Raw genomic sequence first — 27,999 nt, forward strand, 5'->3', positions numbered from 1 at the left:
TGCTTTTGTTAACCTGATAATCTTCCGCTCAGTTGATGTTCAGCTGGACGACGATTCGGAAGGAATTTACAGGCAGTCACCAGTTTTAGTCAGCAATAGGAGGTTAGTTACGTTATCGGTGTGCAATCAATAAACTGAACGCTTCTAATCGATCGCTTGGTCATGTGTAGAAAAAAGTGTTGGAATGAGAATGTACTAAAATTTCTATTATTTTGCAAACATTCTCTACTAAGCATACGATTTGCCTACTTAGATTGGAACGCAAGGAACAACTCATCTCAAATCAATGCAAACAGTTCTACAATTCGAGAACAAACGATTACGAGAAAGCTCACGTTGTCACATCCGTGAAAACCTAATTACCATATACGGGAAAGCTACTATAATGACCATCGCGGAATACTAAGCACAATAAACATAACAAACGCTTTGACTTGCATAACGAACAATCGCATTCTGATATACCAATCTATAGAGATAACAATTCTTTGATAAGTCATATAATATATATATTTGCCTAATCAAAGCGTCTTTGACCTAATTGATGTAAGCAAAGCTTTGATTTATTACCAATAATTGAAAGAGTCGTTTTGCTTTTGTTAAAAAATATACTTCTTATCGAAATTCATGTTTCATTCATTGTTTTCAGGACCACAAATAAAATTCCATATTCTCAGAGCAGTGGATAGAGTATGAGAAGAAAACGTCGCAGGGAACATCAACGAACGTCTTAAAAGACCCTTTGGGAATCACATCAAGCAATAGTGACAAAGCATGGCATCGAACCAAGTCAGGTTATCGGAACACGTGCGCGAAACTGGTGAGAGTGACAATGACAACATGACTGTCGGTGTTGTCGACGAGTTGAATTCAACTATAGCTACTACGAAAACAGAACCCGCTGATACACGTGCTTCTAAAAATCAATACGTCGAAAGCAAACCAAGTTTAGGCGCGGAATTCGTTCCGCCCGATGGCGGCTGGGGATGGATAATAGTGCTGGCAGCTGGCTGGTCTAACGTGAGGTCTCATTTCTGCGTTCTATGGGGCCAAGAATTATCGATCGATACTCTTTTCAGCTGTGTACTTTTCCAGTCTTACAACAATTCGGGATGTTGTTCCGGGACCGAATGAGCGAACTGGCAATCAGCTCGTCAGAGATAACATCCTTTATCAACACGAATGCGGCCTTGATGTCGATAGTTGGTAAGTGAGTGTTGCTTCGGTGTACTCAAACTTGCTGATCGATAACCACGCGATAAAAATAACCCTGATTGATAAGTTCTAGTTCGAGGTCCCTTCGAATCCCTATCACCAATTGTGACTGTATTTGATTCTAAATAAAATTCCAGGTCTAATGAACGGACCAATGTTCCGCCGCTTCAGTTTTCGGCAGGTTGCCTTCTTCGGAGCTTCTCTAGTGACCTTGGGATTGGTTCTAACATCGATCTCCAATTCGTTCATTACATATATAATAACCTTCTCAGTATTATACGGTAAGATATTATGTTTTTAGTGGAAATCAACTAATTGATGGGTGAATTCAATCTACTGGTAACCTCCTAGGATCTGGAGTTGGTATAACGGCATCCGCCAACTCATTGGCCCTCAATACTTATTTTAAAAAGAAACGACGGTACGCGACCGGGTTTTCCTGGACTGTTACAGCGCTTGGACCGGTTGTAGCGCCTCACATCATAACCTATCTACTGCCAAAGTATGGCGTCAACGGAACTGTACTTATTTTCGCTGGAATTGCAATGAACGCTATTGTGTGCTCCTTGTTGCTTCAGCCAGTTCATTGGCACACCAAGCAGGCTCAGCCGGTGGACGATGCAGAAAACTCAAAACCCGAGGACATGGCGCTGTGTAACAGTTGTGAAGCGACTGTTGATCCACCTCGGAAGGACCACAGTATTCTTTCTAGTCAGTATTTGTATAACTCGGACGATGTCAACGAAACAGGTTACGAAATCATCGATCCCGGAACTCCAATGCTGGCACGAGCTAACGACGGTTGGTTCTCTCATTACGGTTCTCGCGCTACCCTTGAACCTATGAGTCGAATTCCTTCATCTCGACCATCTTATGCTAATCTAGCAAACGCTGTGCAAGGTACTAAAGGTGAATTACGAAATAGATCGAACACTTTCAATCGTGAAAAAGAGGTAATAAGGCTGGCTTCTAGGAAGCTTGAACAAATCATTGATCACGACACAGAGGATCAGTGCACGTGCAAGCGAGAGCAAGAAACTTTGCTGACGAAGGAAAACGTGATAAACGATAAATCAGAAGAATCTCGGAAAAAGTTATCATTATTTCAGAAGATTGTCATATTTTTCGATTTAGACTTACTCAAAGATTCAATTTACGTCAATATTATGATCGGAATAACGTTAGCCAACTTTGCCGAGCTGAACTTTTCGGTGTTGACACCATTCGTACTTGGAGACTTTGGCCTCTCCAAGGAGCAGACAGCTACGGCGATGTCTCTACTCGGTGTGATGGATATATTCTGCAGATTTTTCATTCCATTCGTTGCAGGTAAAATCGGATGGGACAATCGAACATTTTTCTTGTTTGGTGTTTTGAATATGGCACTGGGAAGGATCGGTGAGATAACAAAACCATACTCGATGAATGTTACTTTGACAAACATTAATCATTTTTGTTCTCATAGTGCTGGCTCACGTCCACACCTACCCGGTAATTCTAGGAATGGCATGCTGGATAGGATTCAACAAAGGTCTTCGCACAGTGTTCATGGCCCTTGCCATACCTTCTCACGTACCGCTTGATCGGTTACCGGGCGCCACCGGTATTCACTTACTATTCTCGGGTGTATTTGCACTCGTCGTGGGACCAGTCGTAGGTAAGTCTCAGAGTCTAATTCTAATAATTCACATTCAGAGAAAACCGTGTTGAAATCTATAAAGAATTTAGACGAATTTATGTTAACACGAATATGACATATTGGACTTAAAATACTGTTTATTTTTTTGGTTATAATTTTAGCCATGGCATAGGAATTTTGCATTATATTGCTCAGCAATAACAGCGCAACAATTTCTGGATAAGTTTATAACATGGCGATTCAGTATATACTAATAATTAATTAGTTATCCTAATAGAATACATTTTGCCTAAAAAAAATTTCAAATATCATCTTTATAATCGGCCCTTGACTGAAACACGTTTATTTGATTTTAACTGTCTAGTGAGTTAGTAAAAATGTATGTAGTTTTAAGCATCCTCTATTTGAGAATTTGTTACAAATTTAATCTAAATCAATCAAATGAACCACTGTGATAATACGAAGCGGAAATGATCTCCTTTTATGTCACTCCTAAAACACCGAGTGCAATTTAACAATTTTGAACACCTTCAAGAACCTTCGTTGCCAATGATGGAATGAGAAGTCTCGGGCTTAACAAAGAAAAAGTCGATTTATTGCCGTGAAAACTTTTTTATTCTTTATCCTTTGTCTAATCGGTCCTCCAACATTTTGAAACCCTTTGAAAATAAAAGATTTGCAAGGCTTTCAAAATAGGCTTCCGTTCCTGCAATGACCTCAGCATTCGACGACAATTTCTTTCCCTTTCAGGTTTGGAAATAGATAATTGTCGCTATGGGCCAGGTCTGGAGCATACGGGGAATGGTGATCCAATCCGTACCGGAAATCTTTCAATTTCACCGTTTTTTTATGCATGAATGCGCTAGTACGCCTTTTTTCATAGCTTGATTAAAACTAGAACTCGTCCGAAACGATCAGCTGTTATTCAAACACTAATGGATAGATTGTCATGACATCCCATGACCCAATTCCAATTGGGCCATCTAGAGGTTTGTTCTTAACAAAAATATACACTGTTCGAAACTATTCAGGTCTTTTCTGTGATAGACCGGAGCCTGTGATTAGACCAGAGAACCAGTCTCAAACAATATCGTCGAACGGTCAATAAACCTTGCAGCCTTCCACGGACTGGAAGTCCAAAGCATTTCTTTCTGATAAATGTATCCACATCATCTGGAGATCATCTGACAAAAAAACGGAAACCAAATTGACTAGTCTTTCGTCGATAGTCGCAATTGGTAGGGTAGAAGTATGCAGCAAAGAAAACCATTCAACGAAACCACACCAAAGCGAACGATGAATGCAACAGACAGAACTCTGTCTTCGAAGGAATAAGCGCCATCAGGAAAATAGTAATCACGAAGCGGTGGAATGGCTTATCTGATTGAATGACACAACGAATGTATATGAGAACATTTGAATGATGAAACATTAGCTACAGCGAGTGACACAGGATCAATCTAGGAGAGAAGATTTGTGAGGAGATTTCACCGCAAGAATGTACAAAATGAGTGGTGTATAGTATCGTGTAGCGTCCCGGCTTGGCGGTTCAATGTATAGGGCGCTGGTCTTACAAACCAGTTGTCGTATGTTCGAGTCCCGACCTGGAAGGATTTGTAGTGTCAGTAGAATCGTAGCACTAGCCATGCAATGGTTCTGTACACTATGAATCGGCTGCGAGATCTGTTGAAACAGAAGGTCAAATTCCACTACAGGAATGTAATACTAAGGCCGTTACTTTGGCATAATATCTATAAAGGTCGATTATCTAGACTGTTTGCAACTACTACTGAACACCGCCTCTACAAGGCTCTCTCCCAAATCCATTCTCTATTACCAACAGCTAAGAAATTCGTATAGAATTTACTAGCGTCCGTACCACTACAGATCACATACTAGGGATTTAACTAGTAACGGGTGGCCAGAGATGGCATTTCACCAGAGTGATACACGCTGACGTCAGATTCTTGTCCACACCGAGGATGCAAAAAACGAAGCATCGCACAAAGAGGAAAGCGCACTTCTTCTCAGTGTCGAATAGACAGTATTTGAGTGTGTGCTTGTGGTTAAAGCAGCTGGCGCGAGTGAAACACATTCTCTTCGCATGAATCGCTCTCACGCGCTCTCGTCTAAATACACCCAAGTGACCACTGGCGCGTGATGGTGAGCGAACACTTCTGTGAACTTCAATTAATAGAGAGTAGATCTGGCCTTGCTATGAAAAATTTGCAAGGAAAACCGAAAATTTTACGATAAATTGTTTTATTTTGCTGATTTTGCGTGTCCACGCTTCTTCTACGCAAACCATACAGCAGAGTGCTCACCGGCGTGTACACCTCTGTGAAAGTATCTGCGTCCACCTCAGAGAATTTATTAGCTAACGCTCTAGCACTTAGGTGCGATTTAGTGGAGGAGGTAGAAGGAAATAAACAAACGCACTCATGATGCGTGCACACTTTATACAGCAGTGGTGTATATACGTGAAAGAGAAGAGCTCTCGTTGAAGTTGTCAGTGCGAGGGGAAAAATTTCATCACACAGAGGAGATGGACATCTCTGCGGGTGGCAACTAAAATTTTGGAATTTCTTTCTCAAGCTGTCAAAAAAAGACAAATATACTTGAAGATGATCTGATTGATTGAAATTAAACATACATTGTCCATTGTTGAAAAAAAAATTAATGTTAATTAAAAATTAACACTTGAAAACGGTCCGTAATCGGATGTTCGGCGAAGCTTCCGTTTGATGTCGGAACAGGAGCGTTGTACGGCCTTCATGTCAACTTTGCGAATGCATCTCTTGATTCTTCCAATCAACTGTTTGAAATTCGTGGCTTTCCAGTTATTTTTGCACCCCAAGGAGCTCAAAACCCCGAAGAAATCTTCGATTGGGCGATACTGAGGCAGATTTGTCGGGTTGTGGTTTTTGGGTACAAATGAGATCGAATGGGTATTCAGGAACGATTGTGTTTTTTGGCGTAATGCAATGACGCTTTATCCGGCCAAAACACGTATTGTCCATCAGCATGATGTTTTTGAAGAAATGGGATCAAAATTTTCTTCAAACATTCGTTCTGGTACACATCTCGATTGATTGCAATGTACAGCACTTTTTGTTCAAACTTAGGTTTAAACTTATATTTTATGTTCGTAGGTGCAATAGAACTATCCGTTGAATAGTATCGATCGTTTCCGGGAATCTGCGTCTTCGAAAAAGGAAAATAACTTTCGTCGTCCAAAACAAAACTTTTTCCGGAATAATTTTTAATCAACCAGCGGCATTGGGACTTCAGCATTGAAATCTGTGCGTCAGTATATTCCGGGGCTCGTGTCTTCGTTCGGCACTTTATTCCGACTCTTTTCAACGTTTTGCAGATGTACTGGTAAGAACAGTTGATTTTTTTTTTTGCGGCATCCCGTTGACTCAGTGAATCCTTGTTGTTGAAGGCACGAGAAAGAGAACGAAGTCCTTTTGAGTCCATAATTTGGACTGGTCTTCCACTACCCTGCTTGCGAGCAGTTGTTGGGGATTTTAGGATATGATAAAAAGTTGAAGCTGCAACATTTTCGCTTTTAAAATGTTGTACCGTATACTTTTTGCCGAGATTTCTGTGCAGTTTGTAGAACTGTACAACGCGCTCGCGAAATACTTCTTGTTTCGACGGCATTTTGAGCAAAACTGAACAAGCATAAACAAAACAGAAAATACTAGCAGAAAGAGGAGAGAGAGAGAGAGAGAGAGAGAGAGAGAGAGAGAGAGAGAGAGAGAGAGAGAGAGAGAGCTAACACATACACACTCTTATTTTTCTCTGAGCTCGTTTGTTGCTAAGCATACAGACCTCGAAAAAATTCCAAAATTTTAGTTGCCACCCATTACTCCAGAAATGTCACGAATACAATGTACCCACACATCACCTGTTCATTGAGTTCAATCGGCTTACGAAACAATCAATCGAGATCAGCTCCGCGGACCCACACGGACCGAAGAATGCGGACAACATGGATATTCACCAACGCCATATGGAAGACTCTAATGCAATATTCAATTCATCGACCGCTGGCGATCGCCAGCTGAAGGCTGGATCTGCCAAAGTCGACCACTACGACCCAAATATGACATTACCCAATGATACAACCCTAGTTTTAAGTTAGTCGTTTATTAAAATTAGTAAAAGCCCTTGCATCTTAAAGCTCAAGAACATTAAATTATTGAATTAAAAAAAATCGAGATCAGCTATGGAAGATTATGCTCGAACGTGATATTCTTTTTTTATTCACTTATGAACTACTCTGGTCGAGGGTGGGGATTACAAGGATTCACACTTTCCATATCGGACGAACTAGGCTATGATGCCCAAATGAACACTAGCAACGAAGGAGGGAACCCTCGTTACTCAAGCGACAAATTGCTTTACGGTTATCAATTTGCAACGAAAGATACGAGTATCTTCTATTGCAAGTTCACCAGAGAATTTGTCTCTTGAGCAGAAAATGTGCTTCACCCGGTAACCAGTCAATCATTGAGTCGTGCATTTGTATCGTATCGGTATTTTTTCATCCTCCCAACTGCTTCTGTGCTTCTTAAATGTCCTCGTCGATGAAACTTTGGAGAATTTCGCATTGTATTATGAAGCGCTATATACGATTATTACTTTAATTATCTACCAATACTAACTTTTCTAATCTACTCTGATTGTATATGTCTTTGTCGAATTATTTTTTAGTATTTTTCTGCATCCCCATAGTAGGATATGAATGATTGATGAGTGAGTGTAGCATTAGTAAGGAACTGAGTTAAAGTAACGAATGTCATATAAAGTACAACGCAATCTAAGAAAGAGCTACATTTGACATGCAATCAAACTACTAGGTGTGCAGATTATGGACGATGTTTCTCAGATGAAATTATTTGATGAAAATGAAATGAAATTATTTGATGAAAATGAAATTTCTGGCCTTTCACTGTCAGTATACTTCTATTCAATTGAATGAACTTCTGTTGTCATATTCAAATGATATCCACTAAATTCATCCTCAATTGAATAACCATGCCCAGTCATTTGAAGTTTCGTTTGCTTCGTTTCACGGTCTCAGCCGCCGGCACAAGTCTGAATGAATAGGCATGAGCATCAGCACGATGACAGAAAATTATTGCCACCGGTATGATAAATAAAGGGTGGCTTTTAGCATTTGAGTTTTCAATTATTGCCAGCAAGTGTGAATAAATAATATTCAATTTTTTGGTACGCATTGAGGCGTGTTTCAAAGTATTCAAAATGAAGATTGAAAGAGAAGCAATAAATTTAAGTACATTCTGTGATTGACATTTCAGCATTCAAGACTGATTTACCGTTCATTTATTATCTTGAATCTACTAAAAGTTCACTATAGCAGCTCATTTGATAGGCGCTCTCTCAATTCAGCACGTCAGTGAGCGGTTTATGTATTGAGTATGAAGTATAGTACAGTCAACTGATCGACTGTGCATAGTCGATTGCTATGAGTTGATGATGGAAACATACATCGGACTGAGTTAGACGGATCGGTTTGGTTATGAATGATTGGAAAACAAAATATATGATAGAAAGAGGTTCAAAAGGAACGACACTATATAATTCACCACGAACAGGCGCGTACCCAGAAAAAAAATTTTTTTTTTCATAATATAGGGTAGACCGGGGCTAAATCGAACACTTTTAGAAATTGAAAAAAAGGTTTTTACGCTAGTCATCTCGACCGCGACATATCCATGCGCATTTACAAAGTCAATTCATGAATCGAAATAATAACAGGTTTATATGATATCTGTCCGGTCTAACCACGTGTATTGTCTAGCCTCTGTCTCCCCTAATAATTTCTTGATTAAGACCCCTTTTACGCACCTGACCACGAATATTATATACATAAATAAACTATACCACCTTTTCGGACCACTGTGCAAAGGTTTCTTTGGTTACAGACTCTCAAGATCTTCAAACTAGAGAAAATCAATAGCTAATATAGAGGTAGATTATGAAAAAAATATTCTTGAAATTGACATTTTTACACTAAGCACCCTACCTCCGGCACCAGAGGTTTGATTCAAATAAAAACTGAAATATTGGAATGGCTCAGCCATCTCCGAGAAAAGTGAGTGACATTAATTATCATCCATAACATCCTATAATTACGGAACCGGAAGTTGGATCGAAATGAAATTCAGGAACTTCGTACGGGACCATAAGACCTTTCATTTAAATCTAAGTTTGTGAAAAACGGTTCAGCCATCACCGAGAAAAGTGAGTGACATTAATTTCACATGTTTTGTGCATATCAAATGACCTGACCTACAAATTGGAATTTCTAGCCCAGCAATTCTATAAAGGATCGTACCCTTTTTTTCGAATCAAGGTTTGAGAAAATCGGTTGAGCGTTGCGGAGAAAAGTTAGTTCCATTTTGGAGTTTTTGACCACTATTTACGGTACTTCCAGAACCGGATTCCCTCTATTGAATCGTCGCATTTTACGACGGCTTGAAATTTCATTACCCTGTATCTCCGGAACCGGAAGCTAGATCCATATCAAATTTGAAAAATTTCTATTGCAAAATAGTTCATTTGAGCCTTAGTTTGTTAAAATCGGTTCAGCCAATTCGAATAAAAGTGAGTGCATATTTTTCTCTCTCTCACACACACACACACATCTTATTCGGGATCAACTGTTTCTGCTATATACTCAGCAGTTTAGTACTGTATTGAAAACTATATCTATGTCTCTTCTATAAAAACAAAACCATTCTTTGCGTACATTGAATTTGACAAATTGCTGATATTAGAATTTGTCCCAAGTGCGTTTGATTAGTTTCATAATTGCGATTCGTATACTCTGAATTCATCTCCACAAATTTCCATAAAATTTGAATACTCTTCGATTTCGTTTTCTGAGCAAAATAAATACAAAGTGGCAAATCTTGAAACCAACAATCAAGCATTTCACCCTAATGACTCATACGCAACAAGCAGCTTCATGATACTTACATTGAATTGCAAAATATGCTCCTTTCTTTCATAACACTAACACAACTATCAACGAAACATATGATTCCAAGATTTCCCGGGTATCGTTTGCTGTGTGCCCAACTGCTCTCATCTAGTTACTGATATAATTGCATAGCTCACATAAACCAAGCACTGCAATACATGGCTCGCGGTCGTACAAACAGGTAAAAGAAGTTGTACTATTTTTTTTCGAAGAATGACACAAATTCAAACTAAAGCTTCCGTTTCTGAGAAAGATTACTGCTAACAAAAACCAAACACAATAACAGTTCTGTTATTCGCCATTTCTTTGCAACCCAAGCCAACCACACAGTCACAGCCGGCGGCAGTCGATAAATGAACACAACTCCGAGTCCGACGATGAGCAGCTCGGCCGATATCAAGCCACCAAAATTTTCCACTAACTTTGCACTTTACTCACTCACACCACTTCCCGGACGGTTGACCGATGGAGCGAAAAGTTGTTTTCGAAATCAGCTGGCTACTTGTCTGACTAGTGCATGAATGACTATCCTATCAAGTCCAACGAGAGTCAAATACTAAAGCCACTCCGTTGCCTCCCACGGTGCTGAACCACAAACCGCCCGGCAGCAGAAACAGAAACTGCACCATAGATATGTAACAACTATTTATCGTCACGAACTGGCGTTCAAAGCATAAAAGAAACATAATCACAAATGCAGTCATGCTCTCTTCGTGGTTTCTTTGCTTGATATTCGCTGAGCATGTTTGATTTTGGTTCTCTTGCTCTCTGAATACAAATCCCAACATGTGCGAGAGAAAGGATGCACGTGCTATGTTTGATGTTTATTTTGGCGAAAACAATATAACATGTTTTAATAAAACTTTTTCTAAGCAATATTGTCTTTTTTAAGGCATTCCACATAAACATTCAACAACACGTAATATCTCCATTATTTCTTTCCAAATATGTTCTAATGTTTGATTCTAAAAAGAGCAATCGGTTCGGAGCACTGATCGCTCTCCCAGCTCGCGTTAATCTACCGAGTATAATTCGTTCTTTGTTTATGAACTGCTAAGAACAACGAATCTATTCTGAACAAACTGCAAAAGGCATCGAACGTGACGCGATTTGATCATCTTTTAATATAATACTGAAAGCTCTTATTTTGGTCTCACGCGAGTTTTGTTTTGCTCTACTGTATTTGTACTTGCACAATGAGTGAAATCAGAGAAAAAAACTCAGTTGTAAGCAGCGATGCCAGCTCTACGGATTTATTCGTAAATCCACGAATGGATGCCTGTTTCCTTGATTGCTGTCATTTCTATTCATTAGTTTTCCACAGATCTTCTGCCTTTATCGCTTAGCAGGCCAGTAGTAGCAGTAGCGGGAAATTTTATATGAATATACGAGTGTAAGTAGACTAGAAGCCAAGTCAACGAATTTTACCTCAAGGAAAAGTGGCATCACTGGCTCGAAGTCATGTTCATTGTTTCAGTTAAAAATCGCTAGCGAAAGTTATTTTTGATCTGCTTAAGCATAAGCTCACTGGGCTCCAATAAATAAAAGCCAATTGCTATCATGTTATTTGATAGAATATTTTTGAAAGATCGGTTTAATCAATAGTACCGGTCGCGTGTCAATCGCCTAAACTCGCCTAAACTAATTGACGTATCCAGCCATGAGTAGGGATGTCGCGTTTTTTTAAATACTCGATTAGTAAATAATCGAATACAACTTTTCAAACTAATCGATTTGCTTGATTAATCGTTCAGAATTACTCGATTAATCGATTAGCTTGCGATTAAGCATGACTAAATTTGATAGGCGATCTAACGTTGTGTTTCACTGCTAGATGCGTACGTGTGCGAGGATGATGATTGCAATATTAGCTGTAAAATCCTTTATAACTTACATACAACGTCATTTTTTCAAGCGAAAAGTTAATTTTAGTGTGAGAAAAATCAATTTCTACCTATGTTATTGTAGCAGCATCCAAGATTCTGTTTTGAACCATGCATATTTACAGATCTGATCTTAGCATGCAAGAAAAGGTTATGTTGATAACTTGGAATGATTTTATTCGTCGCGTACATTATTAAATATTACTTGAAAGACCGCACATATGCGCAAACCTACGCGAATATGCGATATTATGATGAGGAATAGTTTTTTTACTAAGAACTAATTCCGGATCTCGATATTGATCAACATATCATCTTATAAAAACAAAAATGATTACACGAAACGAAAGAAAATAAATTTTCTTACATTTTAAAATAAACAGTTCTTATAACAGGTCCTAGAATTCTACAAAATAATTGAAATTATATAAGAAAAAATCAATCTTAAGAATGGTTCAAATAATGAAACATAGATGGCGGGTCAGGTGAAATTAGTTCTACGTTCGATTGTCAATTTTGTTTAGGTCGATTTGTTGTTTCAAGTGGTGCCAGATTGTTTTCGAAACAACTTACTTATTTCACACACAAAAATTAAACAAATGCCTAGTAATTAGAATGAATAGATATTCTAATTTGAATCAAATATTGGTCTCGTTTTTATAAACACCAATAAGTCACATGGCAAAATTTTCTTTGAAGAAATGCAGGCGAACTATTCAAAATAGAGCATATTTTTAACGACCAAATGAAAGGGAGAACTTTTCTTCTTCAATTACTGTTATGATATACACTCAGCCAGTACATAACAGATCTTCAAGTAAGTGGCAGGGTGCTTAGTGACTTTAAAACAAACACGACATATTTTTGTAATAAGCACAATTTATTTGGAGCAACCATGTCCTCGATTGAAGTAATAACATTCGAGTTTGAATCTTTTTGAAATTTTTTTTTCTGAATGAAGTTAAAATTACTCAATTAAGCTCTCGGTCCTCGTACACTAAGATTACTAGAAATCAATAAATCAATTTGTGGTATATAAACTCAAAAACTAGTAATGTAAACTAGTAAATAAGTATATAATAGCTTTTAATCAAAATATGGCTCTTTCAAACAAGAACAAACTAAGAAAAACAAAAAATCACCCGAAACAATATACATTTGTTTGTTTGTTGCGAATGATATCCTATGTAACAAACCTAATTTACTATTCTCATCGTTTGAATAGTAAAATACTGTTAAAATCATAGTTTTGAGTAACGCAAAGGTTTATGTGACAAATCATATCCTTCGAAAAGGTGAATGTGAGAGCATGGAACTAAAGCTTTCAGAATGTAAATTCAGGAAACTTGAATTATCTCAGGTTTGAAATTTTTTAGCAGACGATTTATAGGTAAAAGATTCAAAACAATTTTGGTTTAATTTTATTAAAAATATTGTGCGATTAGTAATATAAATAAAAAAATGTCAATATTTTTGATAAAAAAGCAGTGTAAATATTTTTGATGAACCAGAGATTATCTATTAGAATAAAAAAAATCAACAGAATTTTGTGCAGTTTTTGATAACTGTGTACAATGAAATCCATTAAAACCTCTCAACTCATTGACAAAATGAAACGAAACGAAATTTGAGGAATACAATTGAGAAGATTATAATGAACATAAGTGAAACTGGAGTCATTTCTTTCATTTTATTGTATTGTAATTTTCACTGGCGGTTAGCAAAGACTGCGATGCGCCAAAAAGCGTCAGAATGACGCAAAGGAAGCGAACCTGTCATTCGCATCAATTCATCCTCTTCGAGACCCCAAATCACAAACATAATTTTGAAATTGGTATTAATCGAAATCTTTGTGTTCACCTACTGCTTTACTTGAAACACTTTCGATTTTAACTAAAAAAATATATTACTATAAAAAATTGTATATCATCTCCTTTAAAATTAAAGTCATCTTTGACAGATACATATACTAATTGAGGCTTCAAATGAACAAATTAATAATTCTTTTCGTAAAAGAAAATTGCATGTTGAATCTGTAATTCCCTTTGGTTCACCAGACGATTTTTTCTAATCGATCTAGATTAGATGACTGCCTGAAAAAACTTCGAAAACCTCTAAAAAGTCTGCAAAACTGCATAGTTCGCTAAAAAAGAAAATTCACAAAATTCACATAAAATCTGCAACTTGGTATCTGTGATTCTGACGCTCATTATTTCGCAATTCTGCGACGATTCCGTCGCATTCTATGCTAAGCTGAAATTCACAATACTAATCGAACCAATAATCGTAGGAAATTAATCGATTACTGCGATTATCTGAAAGAATTCAATCGATTAAATTTCATTCGATTAACTGTGGCTTTACTCGATTATTTGATTAATCGATCGATATTACGACATCTCTAGCCATGAGTCAACTCGTATGCAGCGATGCAAACCCTAAGGATTTATCCATTAATCTTCGGATTTCTGATTTTGCATTATTCCACCAATGAATTAGCATTATTTCTTCAGATATCCGCTAAAAAAATCAAATATTGCAATAGCTTTCCCATAGATTACACCAATTACATGTACAATAATAAAGGAAATATGCCTCTATTCGTCACCAATCACTTACTTTTGAAGACTGCCTGTATCACTTACAGCTTACAGAAAAATATATATTCGTATTATTTGGCACAATTGCTCTCCATCGAAAAATATTATTTTAGGTAATCACCGATTTTTAAAGTTTTTGGTATGAAGTTCAATAGTTTCTCAACAAAATGCGTAGATATGATAAAGTTAGAGTTTTGTGTTTGAAAAAGTTAATTGTATAAGTTTTTAATGGTGTTCATGGACTATAGATAAAGAGCGCTATATCTTTTTATGTTTTTCTCTGAAAATTTAGTCTTTTTCAGGATTCAGAACTAGTTGGTTCAAGTGGCACGTTTCGCTTGACCAATATTTTATGTCATCGAAAATAATTTTCAAAAATAATAAAAACAAGGAGTGACCTCTTTCCACATACCACAAAAACCGCTCAATACTTATACGATTGTCGTTTTCAAACAACTTTTTTTATATTTTAATATTTTTCTAGAAAGTACACAGGGAGGTGTTTTAGGGGTTCAAACCCCCCACCCCTCGAAACTCAAGAAATTATTAGGGGAGACAGGGGCTAGACCGGACACTTGGTTAAACCGGACAGCTTAAATAACGTATAAACCTGTAATTAATTCGGTTTATGAATTGACTTTGTTAATGCGCTTAAAGATGACGCGGACTTGGGTAAAACCCAGTTTTAATCAGTCACGTACTCAGAGGACCCTCCCGAAATCAAAACCATATAATTATTTAGAATGTCTCAGATATGTGTTACAGAAATAACAAGACAGTGAACGTAATGAAATGTAATACAATATCAGTTCCAGTTGAAAAGTTTAAAATGTATGTTAAGTCGTAAAAGGCACACCGAGAATTAGATACATAACCCAAGTAGCAATTGAAACTTGTTATAATTGTCATGTTTCACAATTGCTTCATATCGGTTATTTTTGTTAGATATGTTAGACATATGAAACAAGAAACTTGTTGCACGTCATTCAAGAAAAGTGCGCTTTTCAATCGCATAATCGTTGCGAGAAGAAGTAATAAATTCAGTACTAGAACAATGTTTGCTACTTGGGATCAATCTTCAGTAATATTATTTTTTAATTTTGGGTCCCTCCCGAAATGAAACCCTGAGTAAGGGCCTGGTTTTAATGAATGATTTTTTCAATTGCTAAGAAGTGTTCGATTTAGCCCCGGTCTCCCTTATATTATAAAAACCGCCTGCTAGAAAGTATAGGCATTTTTACAAAACATATTAAAAATGATTTGTTATGATTTTGTTTTTCGGCAAAATTTTATGATTTTGTTTTTAAATTTCACTTCGCTAATTTTTATATGTTATGTGAAAACTTCTTCTTAATCTACCTAGTGGTGTGATAATGCCTTTCTCCTGCCATTTAAATAGTCTCATTTAAACATTCGTAGGATTCTATCGTCGGTCATTAGTATTGTGAGCTTATCAAATAACCTAATAGTAGCCTTCAAATGAGTCTAAGTGTTTCGTGTCTAATCGATTTTTTCATCTCAAAAACATTTTATTGCATTGAAAAATACTAGAGTTTGTCGGTTACGTCACATATAACATTACATCTCTCGAACCGGAAATGTTCACCATATCTTAAGCCGAATTGATCGAAATTCATTGTCATGTCATCTTCGTGATAATTAAGCCAAAGAAAAATAGTTTTCAAACGAGTCTAACAAGGCTAGTCATCAATGAGAAAATCGAGCAGTGAAAAACAATGCGTTTTGTCGGTTACGTAACCTATACCATCATATCTCCGGAACCAGAGGTGACAGCCATTTGATCTTCAAACTTGATCCACAATTAAACAGTAGCTTTCAAATGTGCCTGAGCGCGTTGAAATCAGCTCAACTATCTCTGATATAATTGGGCGGTAAAAAGAGAACGCGTTTTTTTTCTTACGTCAATTATAGCACTATATCTCCGGAACCGGAAGTGACAATCATTCGATCTTTGAACTTGATCCACAATTCAGTAGGAGCCTTTAAACGAGTTTAAGCTTGTCGAAATCGGTTCGGTTCGATAGTTACCAATTTATGAATTTTAATTTTTGAAGTTCTCCAACAAATCGATTTCTCGATCCATTCTTAAATGGAAATGGTTACCCTAATGAAGAAATGAATAAAAATAGGAGCCTAATATTTTTCGATCAAGAAAGATTTTACCAAATATTCCGAATTTCTGAGAGACCGTATAACTTTTTCTCATGAAATTGTTGTATGAGTAATCCAAAACTACGGACTTGACCTTATGGAGAAGTGGCATCACTGGTTGTAAGTTTTACCGAGAATTTGTTATTTTTATATGACTTCTAAGAGAAATTACAGACAAACGAGAAAACCTTGACTTTGCCTACTGTGCACGAGAATCCCCCGAATCTTGTTCATCTCAATCAAATCTCCTACTCTACTCACCGGGATTTTAATACAGATGGGATAACACCTCTTAGAAATTGACCGGTCGTAGAAGTCCCCATTATCAAATTTTAAAAAAGCAGGCACAAGCATTTCGATTGAAGAAAAATTAGGTGAGGAGTTCAGCATATTCTCATTAGGGCTTCCGTCGCCCACGGTAAAGTTAACTTTCAGCAGACCCTGTCAGCTTGGAGTGAAATCAACCTTCAACATATCATGTCAATTGTATGGGTGCGCACGAATCTGAAATTTCTCTCCCCTACTTTTATGTACGACATTCGATGCGGACTCGCCTGAGGGCGCCATGCTTGCAAAAAAGGTTACTGCCAATGATTTGTTCGGAAAATGTGAGAGCTGGATATCTCGTTAATATGATGTCTTTGCTGTCAGGGAGCACATATACACGCTTAGAAAAAGTTACTCAGAGTTTGAGTACTAGTTACTCATTTTCAAATGATACATGGAAACGTCAAAAATTGAGTAGTTATCATCAATGATATTGAGTAACTCCTACTCTAAATTTGAGTTTAACGCAAGAACTCGTTTTTGTTACTATTCGCAAGATCAGTCTAAAAGTTGTAATAACCATTTGTAGCAACAGGTTGTATTTTTTGTTAGTGAGATCGCGTATTTCGAGGGTGAGTCGCTTATCACAAACGGTGATGTGTCTGCAAAAACCGGAATTATAAACTCCGTGTTGTTCTTTAGAATGGAAACGAATATGCTCAAATATCATTTATGAAGAATAAGTGTATGATTGGTGCCTGAGCATAACTGACATGTACGTTAATTTGCGATTGACACACTACTCCAAGCGACCACCACTTGATATAGTATTGAGTTCAATTACTTAATATTTTAATACAATACACTCAGAAAAGGAGCAATTTTTCTGCAAATTTGGTATATGTGAAATAAAGTTTTACTCAAAATTTGAGTGATACTTACTCTCTTTTTGGTACATGTACAAATTAAGTATGCAAATGTAAATGAGTTGATTTTACCCAAATATCGTTTCCAGTGGAAGAACTCAAATTTGAGTAACTTCGGAGTTACTCTAAATTAGAGTTGTTCCACTTTTTCTGTAGATGAGCGAGATCTTACTCATTTTAGAGTAACTATTTTTAAGCGTGTAGAATACATTATTTCTAAAGCCTTATTTTTAGTATTTCTATTTTTCGTATTTTATTTTTCCATGATATATAGAATATGCATCTGTCGTTCGGTCACCTCAATTCGTTCAAGACATTCGTTCGTTTTGCACTTCATCGTTTTCCGTGCAGAGACTAATTCACCCTTCCCAACTACGGAAATCACTACAAGCTTCTTGATCTAGATCTAGACGATCGCCTTGTTTGACGTGACGTTTGCAAGGTTACTTATTTTGCAGATTTATTACAAACACGTATGGATTGTTTACATCTTCTACAGGTATTACAATCGGATATTCTTCGCCGTTGTTCTTCATTTCTCACCTTTCTCTTCCTGGATACCTTCCTCTAGAACCAATTATGGCTATTGAGAGCAGAGCTGCTAAATGTCACTATCAACGAGCAACTTTGCACGACGAAGATTGGAAAGTTTATGTCACTGGACTGCTGCCAACCAGGCTCTACTAATCGTCATATATTGAGTGTCTGAGAGCCGATCTGTCATAACTTAAATTCTCTTGATATTATACTCACCAGGATGCTCATTGATTGCCGCTGCGATTGATATTATCTTCATTTCTTCTGTCACTGCTTGATTACGATGTGACTAAATATTAATCAAGCAGCATAAACATTGAATTAAATTCATGTACACCAATAAACTCCGAAATCCAATGACTTTTTACAAAGAACAATGAACTTTATCAATTTATTTATGTTAGTACTCTCATGGAATTTTTGTACTTCAACAGGGAATAGAAGAATGAGAGAGAGAACAAAATGCGTCACCTGTCTTTGACTGAGTATACTTCTACTTGGTCATTGAACTATCGAGTATCTCATTTGACAGAAACTTTGATCGTACCGATTACAGTTGACGATGATTTTAGTCAGTCTGTCAAGGTCATTTGACATGACTGACAATTTGCAGCTCTGATTGAGAGTCATTGACTAAACGTGCCGCCTATTCAACGACTGTTGCAATGTCTTTAACGTCCCTCAATGTTTTGAATAAACTGTGCCTTAGTTATTTATCTTTTAGGTCACTAGTAATATCTAGACTAGTATCATTAGTTTTAGTCTTTAAATATCCTTAAATAAATACTAAATTATAGTTTTAGGTGGATTGGATAATTCATTGAATCACTATCATTGAATGCATGTTACGTCGATCAATAAGTGCCCGATCTGACAAAAAGAGCGTCACTAAATAAAAATCTCCCTAGCGTAAAAATTTCATGGCTCTCGGTTTGCTAGTGTGTTAGTTATTGTTTTTTTCGTTACTTTTAGAAAATAAGAAAGAATGGAGAAATGTGAATTTGCGTGCTGATCACACACTGTTTTTTAATGAAAACATCTGTGCAAGCTGATTTGATAAGTATTATCCGGGCTCTGCTCCACGTGAATCAACCATTATTGATTGGTGTGCGTGCGTGTCATGTGATTTGTTCATACATGCAAATAATGTTGGTCCAGGACTCATGGAGTGTTAACTCAATCGAATTCCGACGACCCATTTCGTATACAGAGCGAATTGTTTCCCGAGGTCACTGTTCCATCGACCAGCCTCGCCTCTATGAAATGTTTGCATCAAATGGATTCAAACATTACATAAAGACTTTCAATCCCTTACAAATTACTCATAGAACATAATACTTCATGGAATGTTACAGGCGGTTTTTTATAAAAACCAAGTTGGAAAAAGATTATGTAAACTAACGTTAATTTGAAACCTCATTAAAGGATTCAAATACATATCAGCGATAGGACGTCAAACCAAAACACTTGATCCCTCTCATTCTACTACTTACGCAGTGGACGCCGCTCTATTTATCAAATGTCATCATAGACACACGAAGAAGCATGAGATAGGAACTTGTAAGCACTTAGTTATCGCTCAGATAAACAGACGTGATACTATGAGTGAATTCTTCTAAAAAAAGAGTTTCTCCACCTATATTGAACGGTGCGAGTTATATACTATCAGTACATTCTAATTCGATTGAAATAAGGAATAGGGGTGGTATTCACTTTTTTGGTGCCGCCTTTTTTCACAGCTGATTCAGAACAACTATTTATTACGATTACTAAATTCCTTGAATTGAAATTTGAATTTCTACCGCATTCGTCATTCTTATATTAGAAAAAAGAAGCTTACTGGGAAAAATGCATCGATTCATGAAGTCATTTCTGAGACTGAAGAGTTTTTTGAGTCTGAGGTCGGCTTTTTCTGAGGACAGGCTCCTAATTTATTGTAAAACCTTGACTTGAACCTAAAGTTTTGTACCACCAATTGGCCGATTGGGTTGTGAGCAGACCCTGTCAGCTTGGAGCGAAATCAATCTTCAGTTCAGCAACGCCATCGCACGGCATCCCATTCAATATATTAATTGTATTGTATGGGTTGCGCAGTGCTGCTATTTTGGCACATACGAATTTGACATTTCTCTCCCCTGCTTCTATGTACGAGATTCGATGCGGACTCGCCTGAGGGAGCCATGCTCGCAAGAAAGGATTTTGACAATGATTTGTTTGGGAAACGTGAGAGCGTTAATATGATGTCTTTGGTTGTGAGTCAATTTACACTTCTTACACTGTGAAAAAGTTGAAGCCAGTCAAATAACCGATATCGATCGTTTGGGTTTTTTTGTGATACCTAATAGAACTCAAATTATTATCCGAAACAATGATAAATTGATATCCTATGATCCGTAATTCTCTCTAACACAGACATAGATTTCAACAGAACTGAAAAAGAATGTGAAATCAAGCGAATCATTTCATCTTACTATTATTACAAAGTCACAGGGTTGTTATGGTGACGCGGATTTCGTGCGGTTTCTACTCAAATTTTGGTGTTATGGCACGAATTACAAAAAATATTATTTCACATTTGTTAATCATTCGTTGGAAAAAGAGTTCTTTGTAAATTTTTGTACTTACCTTACCTAACAGCTATAGGCCTGGGGTGTCATTTGCTGTATCAAGCATACGTCTCCACATAACTCGGTCCATGGCTGCTCGTCGCCAGCCACTCAAGATACGGATGCTTCTGAGATCACCCTCCGCTTGATCGATCCACCTTGCTCGCTGCGCTCCTCTTCTTCTTGTACCAGTCGGATTTGATTCAAGAACCTTTTTCACTGGGCTGTCGTCCGACATCCTTATGACATGCCCAGCCCATCGTAGACGTCCGATTTTAGCTGTCCGTACGATAGGTGGTTCTCCTAGCAGCTTTCGCAATTCGTGATTCATACGCCGTCTCCACGTTCCGTCTTCCATCTGCACTCCGCCATAGATGGTCCTCAGTACCTTTCTTTCGAAAACACTGAGGGCGCGTTGGTCCTCTGCCAACATAGTCCAGGTCTCGTGGCCATAGAGAACAACCGGTCTAATTAGCGTTTTGTAGATGGTCAATTTCGTGCGGTGGTTCTCGATCGGCGGGTTTTTCTGAGTCCAAAGTTCGCACGATTCCCTGCCAAAATACGTCTACTAATTTCTCTGCTGGTGTCATTATCGGCGGTCACTAGTGGGCCCAAAAACACGAACTCGTCAACCACCTCGATATTGTCACCGTCTATCAATATTCGTGGTAGGAGGCGTAGTGTTTCTTCTCTAGAGCCTCTTCCTCTCATGTATTTTGTTTTCGACGCATTTATGGCCAGTCCGATACGCCTAGCTTCAGCTTTCAGTCCGATGTAGGTTTCCGTCATCTTCTCAAGGTTACGTGTCACAATATCAATATCGTCAGCGAAGCCAGAAAGTTGTACGTACTTTCGAAAGATCGTGCCACTCGTGTCGATCCTCGCTCTTCGAATCACACCTTCCAGGGCAATATTGAACAAGATACAAGAAAGTCCATCACCTTGAAGTAGCCCTCTCCGAGATTCAAAGGGACTCGAGAGCGTCCCAGATACTCGGACGTAGCACATCACTGTATCCATCGTTGCTTTGACCAATCGCGTCAGTTTATCCGGGAAACCGTATTCGTGCATGATCTGCCATTGCTGTTCTCGATTGATTGTGTCGTATGTCGCTTTGAAGGCAATGAATAGGTGATGCGTGAATACGTTGAATTCACGACACTTCTGGGCTACTTGTCTTATCGCGAATATGTGATCCGTAGTGGCGCGGGCTCCAGTAAATCCCGCTTGGTACGGCCCTACGAATTCCTTAGCTATTGGTGATAGACGACGGCAAAGGATTTGGGAGAGTACCTTGTAGGCGGCGTTTAGCAATGTGATTGCGCGGTAATTGCAACAGTCTAGCTTATCGCCCTTTTTGTAGACGGGACATACCACTCCATCCATCCATTCCTGCGGTTTTATCTCCTCCTACCAAATCCTAGAAATCATCCAGTGCAGCGCTCTAGCCAGTGCCTCTCCTCCATGTTTGAGCAGCTCGCCTGGCAACTGGTCATTGCCCGCGGCTTTGTTGTTCCTCAGCTTGCCGAACTCCTCAATTATCTCCGACAGATCAGGGGCTGGGAATCTGTCGTCGGCTGAGCGTGCGCCCAGATTGATTCCTGTACCGTTCCCTGTATCTTAGGCTTCGCCATTCAGATGCTCGTCATAGTACTGCTTCCACCTGTCGATCACCTCACGTTCGTTCGTGAGAAGGTTACCACTGGCATCTCTGCACATTTCGGCCTGTGGCGTGTAGCCTCTACGTGAGAGGTTCACCTTCTCATAGAACTTCCGTGTGTCATTTGCGCGGTACAGCTGTTCCATCGCTTCGCGATCTTGATCTTCTTGGTGGCGCTTTTTCTTCCGGAAAACCGTGTTCTGTCTGTTCCGTGCCTGCCTGTATCGTTCCTCGTTCGGCCTCGTGCGGTGTTGCATTCTTCTCTTCGACCAACTGCTGACATTCGCCGTCAAACCAGTCATTTCCTCGATTCGATAACCTCGTACCTAGAACGATTGTAGCAGTGCTACTCACGGCGGACCTTATGTTCCTCCAGCCGTCTTCAAGAGTCACCGCGCCAAGCTGCTCTTCCGTTGGTAGCACTAGCTCCAGTTGTTGCTCGTATTCTTCTGCAGTACGAATGCTACGTAGCTGCTTGAGATTGAGTCCCGGCGTTCCTGTGCGACGAGTATTGTGCACCGTCGATAGTTTTGAGCGCATACAAACCGCGACAAGGTAGTGGTCAGAATCAATGTTGGCACTGCGATAAGTGCGGACATTGATGACGTCGGAGAAGAATCGCCCGTCGATGAGAACGTGGTCGATTTGATTTTCCGTATGTTGATCAGGTGATCTCCAGGTGGCTTTGTGGATATTTTTGCGGGGGAAGAAGGTGCTTCGAACTACCATTCCTCGGGAGGCTGCAAAGTTTACGCATCGTTGACCGTTGTCGTTTGTTACCGCGTGCAGGCTCTCCAGCCCAATCACGGGCCTGTACATTGCCTCCCGGCCTACCTGAGCATTCATGTCGCCGATGACGAGTTTTACATCCCGCCGTGGACAGCTGTCGTAGGTTCGTTCCAGCTGCGCGTAGAATGCTTCCTTCTGGTCATCGGGTCTCGTCTCATGTGAGCAGTGCACGTTGATAATGCTGTAATTGAAGAAACGGCCCTTAATTTTCAATACGCACATTCTATCACTAATTGGCTGCCACCCAATCACGCGCTGGCGCATCTTGCCCAACACTACAAATCCCGTTCCTAGAACGTTGGTTGTGCCACAGCTCTGGTAGAGCTTTTTGTAGCTTGTGTGTTTTATGAAACTCGAAAAAATTGAAGATGGCAAATCTTTCAGCTATTGGTCGACCTGGCCGAATTGTAGAATTTTCAGCTCTAGCAAATGTTTTCTTCAGCGAACAAAACTTCGACTGTATGCTCTCCGATCTTGAGTTCCACAAATTACTAATTTCAGCAAAGCTGTTACCAGGAATAACAAAAAAAACTTTACGATATATGTGCAGAAATCGAAAGAAGATTTTCGCCCTCAAAGATTTTGATATCTGATGGAAGAGCATAATAAATGGAATGCTATTCTTCTATTATTCACACATTTTGTTTGAAATAAAAAATCTCATTCTTAAAGCAAAATTAGCACGACAGACTTACGAAGCGAAGTTGGACAAAAAAGAAAAGAAGAAGAAAATGCTCAAAGAAAACAAGATGAGGAATAGAAAGACATTCAGAGTAAAATGTAAAAAACAAGAAAAGGCACTGTCTCAGAAAAGAAAAGGTAAACAACAGGTGATCAATTTAATTGAACCTGAAATTAAAAAGAATAAATCAGATGTAATCTACCTTATAATTTTTCTAACCGAGCAGGTAAAGCTTGTCAAGCAAAAAATGTTGAAGCAAAACATTATCTTCGCTGAAATCTGTTTAACTTCTTTCTAAATAACAAAATGGCAAGCAATTTTATTTGCACTGTTACATTTTCCGTAGATCAAAGAATGCATATTAATTATGGACATCGAAAAAGATGGAGAATAAAAATGAAATCGTTTTCATGAGGTTTCTTATTTATTGTGTTTATGTGACAAACTTAGGGGCTGTCCAAAAAAGACGTCACGCCGCAAGGGGGAGGGGGGTGTTCCATAAAACGTGACCTTTTGTGACAGGGGGAAGGGGGGGGAGGTTTTTGGAATGTGACGTCCAATATTTTCAACGAGCGCATTTTTGAAATACCTAATTATATTACTGATTTGCCCTATTTCCTGAAAAAATCTCCACAATAAATGTTTACATTCTATAGGAAAACGTGTATTTGTTGATGTAAAAGCTTCTTCTTGTAAATTCGGAAATGAATAATGCAGGAAATCATTTCTGTTGTGATCAGCAAAAGTGCACGGAGGAGTGAGTAAATTAGTGAAATTAATAAATTTTGCCTAATATGAGTAAAAAAGAAAAAGATGCCTTCAAACGGTTTAACGTAAGTTATGCACTGACAATTTTTTCAGTAATTTGATTTTCTAGCATTGATAATAGTATATCATAAGAATTTCTCTTGTCTGATTCAGATGCAGTTTATTCAATTATAGTCCATTTGAAAAAGGGCGGGAGATCAACGATTTCAGACGTAGAACATGTCATGTCTTATCTTGATCATATGTGATTTTCCTCCACCAACATCAAAGCTTATCGAATCATCCAATGATTGAACTTACATAAATCAAGAATCATTTTAGTTCAAAATCACTACCCATTGTGAGACGCAAGGTCAGAACAGATATTGATCGATGTAATTTGAAATTCACTGATCAACTGATCATGAAAAGATTCTCCGATGTTTTGGTCTTTATTTTGTTCCAGAATCCAGATCAAGAATTCATATCTTGAATTTTGTTCCAAAATTGTTGCTGAATCTAGTCAAGAAACAATTTCCAGAATCTAGAATTAGCATTCAGTTCTAGAATCTTAATTTTAACTTTTGAAACTGGATTCTGAAACAAAATTCTAAAATAAAATTAGGTTCAGGTGGTTCAGGATCCAGGCTCTGACTTAAGTTCAAAAATTAACCTGTTGGAAGGTAATCACCCAGACGTTCAGTCCCATCTAACGCACAAGAAGAAATAATCGGTTTTCGACCATGGGTTACCTTTTATACTCGTTTATTTTTTTTAAATAGTGAATTCAGCCCAGTTCGCAATTTGACGCTCCTCAGTCTGATCGACAAACACTATAAAAAATGGGAACAAAAATACATGAGATATCCCGTTAGCCTTAATTTTTGGTAATTTTAGATCACCCAACCACGAGGTTTTATTACAGATCATCGACATCTTCGCCATTTAATTATTTTGACCAAGTTTAACATGAAATGGAGAGGAGGTTAATTATTCATGGTACAAGGAAACCCGTGATTTTTATATTAAATTGGTTTATCGACGGAAAACCGCAAATTGAGCACTTTTCCTCATCGGGCTCGTTGGTCTAGGGGTATGATTTTCGCTTAGGGTGCGAGAGGTCCCGGGTTCAAATCCCGGACGAGCCCAATCGGTATATTTTTTGCCATTACAAATTTCTTATCTCTTTTTTTATCTTCCATTTCTTCTTTTAGGATTTATTCGAGATCAAACCAATTACACCGTCACTTTACACTGTCTGAACATCGCCACCTTCTCCACTGCATTGAGCTGGGGTCTAGAAATGTATCTCTTAACTCCGAGACGGATCCGCAACGAGGAAAGAAAGTCAAAGCAGCAAACTACTATTAGATAGTATTATGAGAAAAAAGTATCTCTAGTCTAGTATTTTTTAATAAAACTGAAACTTTATTTGACCAGATAAGATTGTTAGCTAATAGCGATAGTGTTCGGGTTTGTACGGACCCTCGACTGGAACATTAAGATAATCTGATTGCTTCTGGCTTAGTTTAGTGAGTTTTACTCCGAGTTTATCCAAATGCAAAGCTGCGACTTCCTCGTCCAATTTTTTCGGCAAAACATAAACTCCGATTTTGTACTGCTCCGGTTTAGTCCATAGTTCAATCTGTGCTAGCGTTTGATTAGTAAATGAGTTTGACATAACGAAACTGGAGTGACCAGTGGCACATCCCAAGTTTACGAGGCGTCCCTCCGCAAGTAAAATGACGTGATTTCCGCTGGGAAGAAGATAACGGTCGACTTGAGGTTTAATGTTAATCTTTTCCTTTGCGTTCTTTTCTAGCCAAGCAACGTTGACCTCGCAGTCAAAATGTCCGATGTTGCACACAATTGAATCGTCCTTCATATTCATGAAATGTTCACCCATAATGATATCGGTACATCCAGTTGTGGTTACGAAAATCTGTGCTTCCTTGCTCGCTTCCTCCATTGTGGTCACTTCGAAACCTTCCATCGCTGCTTGAAGCGCGTTTATTGGATCAATTTCCGTAATGAGCACTCGGCCACCGAATCCCTTGAGTGCCTGTGCACAACCTTTACCAACGTCGCCATATCCAGCCACCACGCAGACTTTCCCAGCGATCATAACGTCGGTGGCTCGCTTAATACCATCCAACAATGACTCCCGACATCCATACAGATTATCAAATTTGCTCTTGGTCACAGAATCGTTAACATTGATAGCTGCCACTCCCAGTTTACCTTCCTTGAGCATCTTATACAGATTATGGACACCAGTTGTAGTTTCCTCGCTGACTCCTCTGATTCCCGCTAAATACTGAGGATACTCGGTATGAACTAGGTTGGTAAGATCGCCTCCATCATCCAAAATCATATTCAATGGTTGTCCATCTGGAAAAACAAGCGTCTGTCGAATGCACCACATATATTCTTCATCGGTTTCGCCTTTCCACGCGTACACCGGGACGCCAGTCTTCGCAATGGCTGCAGCCGCGTGGTCTTGCGTGCTGAATATGTTACAGCTGCTCCATTGAACCTACGGGAAGCAAGTTAGCGTTATCATTCTCGTTTTAACAATTCAAAAAATGTATTCAACGCAAAATAGTATTCAAACTGTAAGGTCAAGGTTATCGCTTAATCTCCAAGTTGAACAACTTAGTTTCCTGTCTGCGTTGGTCTATGATTACGTTACATTGCGCAATCGCAAGCACATACCTCTGCTCCCAACTCGACCAGCGTTTCAATCAACACCGCTGTCTGGATCGTCATATGCAAGCAACCAGCTATCCGTGCTCCCTTCAATATTTTTTGCGGTCCGTACTTGGCTCGGCATGCCATCAAACCAGGCATTTCATTTTCAGCAAGAATGATTTCCTTGCGTCCAAATTCAGCCAAACTTATATCGGCTGTTAAGTAAAAAATATGTTTTGTAGTATATTGCCTAAATTCAAACATCCAATTCAATATTCAGTTGTAGAAAACACTTACCAATCTTATACGACGGCTTAGACATTTTTGAGTTATGTACTTATCACAAGCCGGCAAACGATTGAATAGGTTATCAGATTCAGCACTATGGAGTTTATAACTAGTTAGCCTAATGACACAGCGATGTTCGACTGTTTTTCAGAGAGTGCAAGTGCCAAAAAGATTCAACACCAACTTATACTTGTTTCCCATGCGGAGCGATAAGCAGATTAAACGTGTTTTCACCGTTTTCGCGAACTAAAACCGGGATCAAACATGACAGTAATCATT

At 38.5% G+C, this 27,999-nt stretch overlaps 3 protein-coding genes and 1 non-coding gene across 4 annotated transcripts in view; 2 read left to right on the plus strand and 2 right to left on the minus strand.

Moving 5' to 3' along the window:
* The window catches only part of LOC131425284 (uncharacterized), a 52,793-nt gene extending 42,257 nt beyond the window's left edge, over positions 1-10,536 (minus strand). Inside the window, exon 1 of the mRNA XM_058587043.1 lies at positions 9,869-10,536. The gene's annotated coding sequence lies outside the window, so the exon portion shown is untranslated. The remainder of the gene's footprint in view (positions 1-9,868) is intronic.
* On the plus strand, positions 1-26,185 carry LOC131425283 (uncharacterized). Its single transcript, XM_058587041.1, has 7 exons — positions 1-102; positions 650-1,020; positions 1,080-1,206; positions 1,353-1,496; positions 1,567-2,613; positions 2,681-2,872; positions 25,956-26,185. The coding sequence occupies exons 2-7, from the start codon at positions 775-777 to the stop codon at positions 26,114-26,116; spliced, it is 1,917 nt and encodes a 638-aa protein (XP_058443024.1). The 5' UTR covers positions 1-102; positions 650-774; the 3' UTR covers positions 26,117-26,185.
* Positions 25,818-25,889, plus strand: Trnap-agg (transfer RNA proline (anticodon AGG)). The gene has a single exon. It is a non-coding gene; the product is annotated as a tRNA-Pro (tRNA).
* LOC131425286 (adenosylhomocysteinase) lies at positions 26,147-27,998 on the minus strand. The gene is made up of 3 exons (XM_058587044.1): positions 27,730-27,998; positions 27,457-27,647; positions 26,147-27,277 (listed from the first exon to the last, which is right to left on the minus strand). The coding sequence occupies exons 1-3, from the start codon at positions 27,752-27,754 to the stop codon at positions 26,195-26,197; spliced, it is 1,299 nt and encodes a 432-aa protein (XP_058443027.1). The 5' UTR covers positions 27,755-27,998; the 3' UTR covers positions 26,147-26,194.
* Position 27,999: the final 1 nt, after the last annotated feature.

Source organism: Malaya genurostris, chromosome 1 (assembly GCF_030247185.1).
Source record: "Malaya genurostris strain Urasoe2022 chromosome 1, Malgen_1.1, whole genome shotgun sequence".
NCBI lineage: Eukaryota > Metazoa > Arthropoda > Insecta > Diptera > Culicidae > Malaya > Malaya genurostris.